The sequence below is a fragment of the Piliocolobus tephrosceles genome, chromosome 10, assembly GCF_002776525.5.
Source record: "Piliocolobus tephrosceles isolate RC106 chromosome 10, ASM277652v3, whole genome shotgun sequence".
Taxonomy (NCBI): Eukaryota; Metazoa; Chordata; class Mammalia; order Primates; family Cercopithecidae; genus Piliocolobus; species Piliocolobus tephrosceles.
In genome coordinates this window covers 117,229,796-117,239,330 of record NC_045443.1, presented here as the reverse complement: position 1 = coordinate 117,239,330, position 9,535 = coordinate 117,229,796, and the positions used below count along the sequence as shown (strand labels likewise).

The following is a 9,535-nucleotide window of genomic DNA, read 5'->3' as shown; positions in this document are numbered from 1 at the left end:
ATTGAGAAATATGCCATAGCTTAATTGGTATGAAATTAAGTTAATATCAGTGCCTACTTAATGAAGTTATTATGAGATTGAAATGATATTATCTAGGTAAAGCACTCAGCACTGGATCTATTGCATAACAGAAACACAATAAATGGTAACTGTTGTTAATAGGATCTAAATACCACACTTGAATTCCACGGCCCCAGCTCTTTCCCAGACAGACATCAAACATTCAGTTCAATTTTATTCTCCCGTATTTGAGGCAGATAAATAAGGTGAAGGAATCTGAAGAGGAAGTAGGTAGAGTCAGGCTGGATCATTGAAGAACAGAAACTGGTAGGTTGGGTCTGGGGTGTGGAATTGAGGGGAGGGCCACCTGGGACCATCCCTCTAAAAATGTTGCTGGAAGTCAGTCTCCAGATGACCCTACTGTAAAGGGTCATCCATAAAGAGCATCCATGAGGGTAGTCAGGAGGCAGGAACACAGGCAGGATACAGGAACATGATATAGGCAAACACTCCTCCACTGAGACAGCTGGTCAACCCAGGCCCAGCCTACCTCAGGGCACTGTAGGGCCCGATGGGTATGTTGATCCGGCTCTGCAGCCAGTTGATGTAATCCTCTTGAGGCATATGAATGATGTGTTCTCGCACAAACTGTGGGGCAGACACAGTGGCAATCTCAGAATTTGGTCTGAAAAGTAGACTCTACCTTCCCTCCATCCCCTCAAGATCCTGGAAGATTTGTGATTGAGACTGGTGGCCCCAGGAATACCATTCAGGCATTCATAATCTTGGAGCATCAGATTGGGGTGGTCCTTTGGGGAAGAGGACCCCTTTCCAGTTTCCTGGCTCAGCAGACTAATTTTAAGACCCTTCTTGTTGCTATTGATGGAAGGAAATTTGGGGAGGACAGGAAGTCCCAGTTATCTGTGTTTTTCTTTCTTTTCTACTCCTTAATATCTTTTCAAACAGTTATTTGTCTTTAAATGTTTTTGGTTTGTAAATTCCTTTCAGAATTGATGACAGCTGTGGGCATGCTTTCCTGGAGAGGGTTTAAGACACACAAAAGGAAGAGTTTCATGTAGACCCCCATATCCAGGTTATTAGAAGTTCTGTGATGTTGGGTGGCTGGCAAGATGGTGGAATAGAAACAGCTCCAGTCTGTGGCTCCCAGTGAGATCAACACAGACAGTGGGTGATTTCTGCATTTCCAACTGAGGTACCTGGCTCATCTCATTGGGACTGGTTAGACAGTGGGTGCAGCCCATGGAGGGCAAGCTGAAGCAGGGTGGGGTGTTGCCTCACTCAGGAAGCACAAGGGGTTGGGGAATTCTCTCCCCTAGCCAAGGGAAGCCAGGAGGGACTGTGCTGTGAGGAACGGTGCATTCTGGCCCAGATGCTATGCTTTTCCCATGGTCTCTGCAACCCGCAGTCCAGGAGATTCCCTCGGGTGCCTACACAACCAGGAACCAGGACCCTGAGTTTTAAGCACAAAACTGGGTGGCCATTTGGGCAGACACCAAGCTAGCTGCAGGAGTTTTTTTTTCTCATACCCCCGTGGCACCTGGAATGCCAGTGAGACAGAACTTCCACTCCCCTGGAAAGGGGGCTAAAGCCAGGGAGCCAAGTGGTCTAGCTCACTGGATCCCACTTCTACGGAGCCCAGCAAGCTAAGATCACTGGCTTGAAATTCCTGCTACCAGCACAGCAGTCTGAAGTCAACCTGGGATGCTCGAGTTTGGTTGGGGGAGGGGTGTCTGCCATTACTGAGGCTTGAGTAGGCAGTTTTCCCCTCACAGTGTAAACAAAGCCACTGGAAAGTTCGAACTGGGCAGAGCCTACAGCAAAGCCACTGTAGCCAGACTGCCTCTCTAGATTTCTCCTCTCTGGGCAGGGCATCTCTGAAAGAAAGGCAGCAGCCCAAGTCAGGCACTTATAGATAAAACTCCCATCTCCCTGGGACAGAGCACCTGGGTGAAGGGGCAGCTGTGGGTACAGCTTCAGCAGACTTAAACGTTCCTGCCTGCCAGCCCTGAAGAGAGCAGCAGATATCCCAGCACAGTGCTCAAGCTCTGCTAAAGGACAGACTGACTCCTCAAGTGGGTCCCTGACCCCCATGTCTCCTGACTGGGAGACACCTCCCAGGAGGGGTCGACAGACACCTCATATAGGAGAGCTCTGAATGGCATCAGGTTGGTGCCCCTCTGGGACAAAGCTTCCAGAGGAAGGAACAGGCAGCAATCTTTGCTGTTCTACAGTCTCCACTGGTGATACCCAGGCAAACAGGGTCTGGAGTGGACCTCCAGCAAGCTCCAGCAGACTTGCAGCAGAGGGGACTGACTGTTAGGGGGAAACCTAACAAACAGAAAGGAATAGCATCAACATCAACAAAAAGGATGTCCACACAAAAACCCCATTTGATGATCATCAACATCAGAGACCAAAAGTAGATAAATCTATGAAGATGAGGAAAAACCAACACAAAAAGGCTGAAAATTCCCAAAACCAGAATGCTTCTTCTCCTCCAAAGAATCACAACTCCTCGCCAGCAAGGGAACAAAACTGGACAGAGAATGAGTTTGACAAATTGACAGAAGTAGGCTTCAGAAGATGGGTGATAACAAACTCCTCTGAGCTAAAGGAGCATGTTCTAACCCAATGCAAGGAAGCTAAGAACCTTCAAAAAAGGTTAGAGGAATTGCTAACTAGAATAACCAGTTTAGGAGTCCGTTCCAAGATGGCCAAACAAGAACAGCTCCAGTCTGCAGCTCCCAGCATGATCAATGCAGAAGACGGGTGATTTCTGCATTTCCAACCGAGGTACCTGGTTCATCTCATTGGGACTGTTTGGAAAGTGGGTGCAGCCCATGGAGGGTGAGCCGAAGCCAGGTGGGGCATCACCTCACCTGGGAAGCACAAAGGGTCAGGGGATTTCCCTTTGCTAGCCAAGGGAAGCTGTGACAGACTATACCCAGAAAATCAGGACACTTCCTCCCAAATACTGCACTTTTCCAGTGGTCTTAGCAAACGGCACACCAGGAGATTATATCCCACACCTGGCTTGGTGGGTCCCACACCCATGGAGCATTGCTCACTGCTAGCGCAGGAGTCTGAGATTGACCTGTGAGGCATAAGCCTGGCAGGGGGAGGGGCATCCACCATTGCTGAGGCTTGAGTAAGTAAACAAAGTGGCCAGGGAAGCTCAAACTGGACAGAGTCCACTGCAGCTCAGCAAGGCTTGTTGCCTCTGTAGATCCCATCTCTGGGGGCAGGGCATAGCTGAACAAAAGGCAGCAGAAACTTCTGCAGACTTAAACGTCCCTGTCTGACAGCTCTGAAGTGAGCAGTGGTTCTCCCAGTACAGTATTTGAGCTCTGAGAATGGATAGACTGCCTCCTCAAGTGGGTCCCTGACCCCCGTGTAGCCTAACTGGGAGACACCTCCCAGTAGGGGCTGACTGACACCTCATACAGGCGGGTGCCCCTCTGGGATGAAGCTTCCAGAGGAAGGATCAGGCAGAAATATTTGCTGTTCTGCAATATTTGCTGTTCTACAGCCTCTGCTGGTGACACCCAGGCAAACAGGGTCTGGAGTGGACCTCCAGCAAACTCCAACAGACCTGCAGCTGAGAAACCTGACTGGGAGAAGGAAAACTAACAAACAGAAAGGAATAGCATCAACATCAACAAAAAGGATATCCACACCAAAACCCCATCTGTAGGTCACCAACATCAAAGACCAAAGGTAGATAAAACCGCAAAGATGGGGAGAAACCAGAGTAGAAAAGCTGAAAATTCTGAAAACTGGAGCACCTCTTCTCCTCCAAAGGATCACATAGCTCCTTGCCAGCAACAGAACAAAGCTGGATGGAGAATGACTTTGATGAGCTGATAGAAGTAGGCTTCAGAAGGTCGGTAATAAAAAACTTCTCCAAGCTAAAGGAGGATGTTCGAACCCATTGAAAGGAAGCTAAAAACCTAGAAAAAAGATTAGATGAATGGCTAACTAGAATAAACAGTGAAGACAAGACCTTAAATGACCTGATGGAGCTGAAAACCAAGGCATGAGAACTACGTGAAGAATTCACAAGCTTCAGTAGCTGATTCAATCAAGTGGAAGAAAGTGTATCAGTGATTGAAGATCAAATTAATGAAATAAAGTGAGAAGAGAAGTTTAGAGAAAAAAAGAGTAAAAAGAAACAAACAAAGCCTCCAAGAAATATGGGACTATGTGAAAAGACCAAAGCTACGTTTGATTGGTGTACCTGAAAGTGACAGGGAGAATGGAACCAAGTTGGAAAACACTCTTCAGGATATTATCCAGGAGAACTTCCCCAACTTAGCAAGGCAGGCCAACATTCAAATTCATGAAAGACAGAGAATACCACAAAGATACTCCTCCCCAACCTAGCAAGGCAGGCCAACATTCAAATTCAGGAAAGACAGAGAATACCAAAAAGATACTCCTCGAGAAGAGTAACTCCAAGACACGAAATTGTCAGTTTCACCAAGGTTGAAATGAAGGAAAAAATGTTAAGGGCAGCCAGAGAGAAAGGTTGGGTTACCCACAAAGGGAAACCCATCAAACTAACAGTGGATCTCTCAACAGAAACTCTACAAGCCAGAACAGTGGGGGCCAATATTCAACATTCTTAAAGAATTTTCAAACCAGAATTTCATATCTAGCCAAACGAAGCTTCATAAGTGTTTACAGACACGCAAATGCTGAGAGATTTTGTCACCACCAGGCCTGCCTTACAAGAGCACCTGAAGGAAGCACTAAACATAAAAAGGAACAACTGGTACCAGCCACTGCAAAAACATGCCAAATTGTAAAGACCATCGATGCTAGGAAGAAACTGCATCAACTAATGGGCAAAATAACCAGCCAACATCATAATGACAGGATCAAATTCACACATAACAATATTAGCCTTAAATGTAAATGGGCTAAATGCTCCAATTAAAAGACACAGACTGGCAAATTGGATAAAGAGTCAAAACCCATCAGTGTGCTGTATTCAGGAGACCCATCTCATGTGCAGAAACACACATAGGCTCAAAATAAAGGGATGGAGGAAGATCTACCAAGCAAATGGAAAGCAAAAAAATGAGGGATTGCAATCCTAGTCTCTGATAAAACAGACTTTAAATCAACGAAGATCAAAAGAGACAAAGAAGGCCATTATATAACGGTAAAGGGATCAATTCAACAAGCGCTAACTATCCTAAATATATACCATATTACCCAGTACAGGAGCACCCAGATTTATAAAGCAAGGCCTTAGAGACATACAAAGAGACTTAGACTCCCACACAATAATAATGGGAGACTTTAACATCCCACTGTCAACATTAGACAGATCAATGAGACAGAAAGTTAACAAGGATATCCAGGACTTGAACTCAGCTCTGCACCAAGCAGACCTAATAAACATCTATAGAACTCTCCACCCCAAATCAGCAGAATATACATTCTTCTCAGCACCACATCACACTTATTCCAAAATTGACCACATAGTTGGAAGTAAAACACTCCTCAGCAAATGTAAAATAACAGAAATCACAACAAACTGTCTCTCAGATCACAGTTCAATCAAATTAGAGCTCAGGATTAAGAAACTCAATCAAAACTGCACAACCACATGGAAACTGAACAATCTGCTCCTGTATGACTACTGGGTAAATAATGAAATTAAGGCAGAAATAAAAATGTCCTTTGAGATAAATGAAAACAAAGACACAATGTACCAGAATTTCTGGGACACATTTAAAGCAGTGTGTAGAGGGAAATTTATAGCATTAAATGCCCACAGGAGAAAGCAGGAAAGATCTAAAATAGACACCCTAACATCACAATTAAAAGAACTAGAGAAGCAAGAGCAAACAAATTCAAAAGTTAGAAGAAGACAAGAAATAACTAAGATTAGAGCAGAACTGAAGGAGATAGAGATGGGAAAAAACCCTTCAAAAAAATCAATGAATCCAGGAGCTGTTTCTTTTGAAAAGATTGACAAAATAGATAGACTGCTAGCTAGACTAATAAAGAAGAGAAGAGAGAAGAATCAAACGGATGCAATAAAAAGTGATAAAGGGAATATCACCACTGATCCCACAGAAATACAAACTACCATCAGAGAATACTATAAACACCTCTATGCAAATAAACTAGAAAATCTAGAAGAAATGATTCCTGGACACATACACCCTCCCAAGACTAAACCAGGAAGAAATTCAATCTCTGAATAGACCGCTAACAGGCTCTGAAATTGAGGCAGTAAATAATAGCCTACCCACCAAAAAAAGTCCAGGACCAGATGGATTCATAGCCGAATTCTACTAGAGGTACAAAGAGGAGCTGGTACCATTCCTTCTGAAACTATTCCAATCAATAGAAAAAGAGGGAATCCTCCCTAAGTCATTTTATGAGGCCAACATCATCCTGATACCAAAGCCTGACAGAGACACAACAAAAAAAGAGAATTTTAGACCAATATCTCTGATGAACATCAATGCGAAAGTCCTCAATAAAATACTGGTAAAGCGAATCCAGCAACACATCAAAAAGCTTATGTGCCACGATCAAGTCGGCTTCATCCCTGGGATGCAAGACTGGTTCAACATATGCAAATCAATAAATGTAGTCCATCACATAAACAGAATCCAAGACAAAAACCACATGATTATCTCAGTAGATGCAGAAAGGCCTTCGACAAAATTCAACAGCCCTTCTTCCTAAAAACTTTCAACAAACTAGGTATTGATGGAACGTATCTCAAAATGCTAACAGCTATTTATGACAAACCCACAGCTAATATAGTACTGAATGGGCAAAAACTGGAAGCATTCCCTTTGAAAACAGGCACAAGACAGGGATGCCCTCTCTCACCACTCCTATTCAATATGCTGTTGGAAGTTCTGGCTAGGGCAATCAGGCAAGAGAAAGAAATAAAGGGTATTCAATTAGGAAAAGAGGAAGTCAAAATGTCCCTGTTTGCAGATGACATGATTGTATATTTAGAAAACCCCATCATCTCAGTCCAAAATCTCCTTAAGCTGATAAGCAACTTTAGCAAAGTCTCAGTATACAAAATCAATGTGCAAAAATCACAAGCATTCCTATACACCAATAACAGGCAAACAGAGAGCCAAATCATGAGTGAACTCCCATTCACAATTGCTTCAAAGAGGATAAAATATCTAGGAATCCAACTTACAAGGGATGTGAAGGACCTCTTCAAGGAGAACTACAAACCACTGCTCAAAAAAATAAAAGAGGACACAAACAAATGGAAAAACATTCCATGCTCATGGATAGGAAGAATCAATATCGTGAAAATGGCCGTACTGCCCAAGGTAATTTATAGATTCAATGCCATCCCCATCAAGCTACCAATGACTTTCTTCACGGAACTGGAAAAAACGACTATAAAGTTCATATGGAACCAAAAAAGAGCCCGCATTGCCAAGTCAATCCTCAACAAAAAGCACAAAGCTGGAGGCATCACGCTACCTGACTTCAAACTATACTACAAGGCTACAGTAATCAAAACAGCATGGTACTGGTACCACAACAGAATTATAGACCAACGAAACAGAACAGAGCCCTCAGAAATAACATCACACATCTACAACCATCTGATCTTTGAAAAACCTGACAAAAACAAGCAATGGGGAAAGGATTCCCTATTTAATAAATAGCGATGGGAAAACTGGCTAGTCTTACGTAGAAAGCTGAAACTGGATCCCTTCCTTACACCTTATACAAAAATTAACTCAGGATGAATTAAAGACTTAAATGTTTGACCTAAAACCATCAAAACCCTAGAAGAAAGCCCAGGCAGTACCATTCAGGACAGAGGCATGGGCAAAGACTTCATGACTAAAACACCAAAAGCAATGGCAACAAAAGCCAAAATTGACAAATGGGATCTGATTAAACTAAAGAGATTCTGCACAGCAAAAGAAACTATCATCATACTGAACAGGCAACCTACAGAATGGAAGAAAATTTTTGCAGTCTACCCATCTGGCAAAGGGCTGATATCCAGAATCTACAAGGAGCTTAAACAAATTTACAAGAAAAAAATAAACATCATCATCAAAAACTGGGTGAAGGTTATGAACAGACACTTCTCAAAAGAAGACATTTACGCAGCCAAAAAACAAGAGAAAAAAAAGCTCATCATCACTGGTCATTAGAGAATTGCAAATCAAAACCACAGTGAGATATCATCTCATGCCAGTTAGAATGGCGATCCTTAAAAAGTCAGGAAACAATGTTCATCCATCCAATTACTCATTCAGTCTTTCAAATGATAGTTATTGAGCACCTACTATGAGTTAGGCAGTATTCTGGCAATCTGAATACTGAATAACTCAAACAAGTTTCCTCTTCTCCTCCACGAGACTTGATTCTAAACAAGGAGACAGGAATCAATATAATAAATATATATCCTAGAATATAAAGCAGTATGAGAAGCCCAAAATATATGATGGATGATCAATTTCATCTTCAAAATTTTCCACAATGAGCACATATACAGCAAGGGGTGAGGGATTTTTTAAAAAAGAGATCCACCTGCCTTAAGACCTGATCACATCTGAACCATCTCCTTAGGTTAGACCTAAGGTAAATTAGACCAAGTAGGTTATTCAAGGATGGATTCCAAAACTACTCTCACATTCACATAACACTGAAATACACAAAGCTTTGACCCAACCTTGATCATTAATCAAAGAGATAGAAAACACACACACACACACACACACACACACACACACACACACACACAAAAACACACACCATCTTGGGTGTGAGAGCCAACTGTGTGAGATAATTGGATGAATGATCATTAAAAAGTCAGATGCTGGAGAGGATGTGGAGAAACAGGAATGCTTTTACACTGTTGGTGGGAGTGTAAGTTAGTTCAACCATTATGGAAGACAGCGTGGTGATTCCTCAAGGATCTAGAACCAGAAATACCATTTGACCCAGCAATCCCATTACTGGGTGTATACCCAAAGGATTATAAATCTTTCTACTATAAAGACACATGCACACATATGTTTATTACAGCACTATTCACAATAGCAAAGACGTGGAACCAACCCAAATGCCCATCAATGATAGACTGGATAAGGAAAATGTTGCACATATACACCATGGAATACTATGCAGCCATAAACAAGGATGAGTTCATGTCCTTTGCAGGGACATAGATGAAGCTGGAAATCATCATTCTTGGCAAATTAACACAGGAACAGAAAACCAAACACATGTTCTCACTCATAAGTGGGAGTTGAACAATGAGAACATATGGACACAGGAAGGGGAACATCACAAGCTGGGGCCTGTCAGCGGGTGGGGGGCTGGGGGAGGGATAGCATTAGGAGACGACGGGTTGATGGGTGCAGAAAATCACCATGGCACATGTATACCTATGTAACAAACCTTCACGTTCTGCACATATATCCCAGAACTTAAAGTATAATAATAATAATAATAATAATAATAATAATAATAATAATAATAATAATAA

General features: G+C 42.7%; 1 protein-coding gene across 1 annotated transcript in view; it reads right to left on the bottom strand.

Annotated features, from left to right (window-relative positions):
• Positions 1–215: 215 nt before the first annotated feature.
• Positions 216–9,535, bottom strand: part of CCDC60 (coiled-coil domain containing 60) — a 207,597-nt gene continuing 198,277 nt past the window's right edge. Inside the window, exon 14 of the mRNA XM_023212476.1 lies at positions 216–648. Coding sequence (XP_023068244.1) covers positions 547–648 — 102 coding nt within the window. The 3' untranslated portion in view covers positions 216–546. The remainder of the gene's footprint in view (positions 649–9,535) is intronic.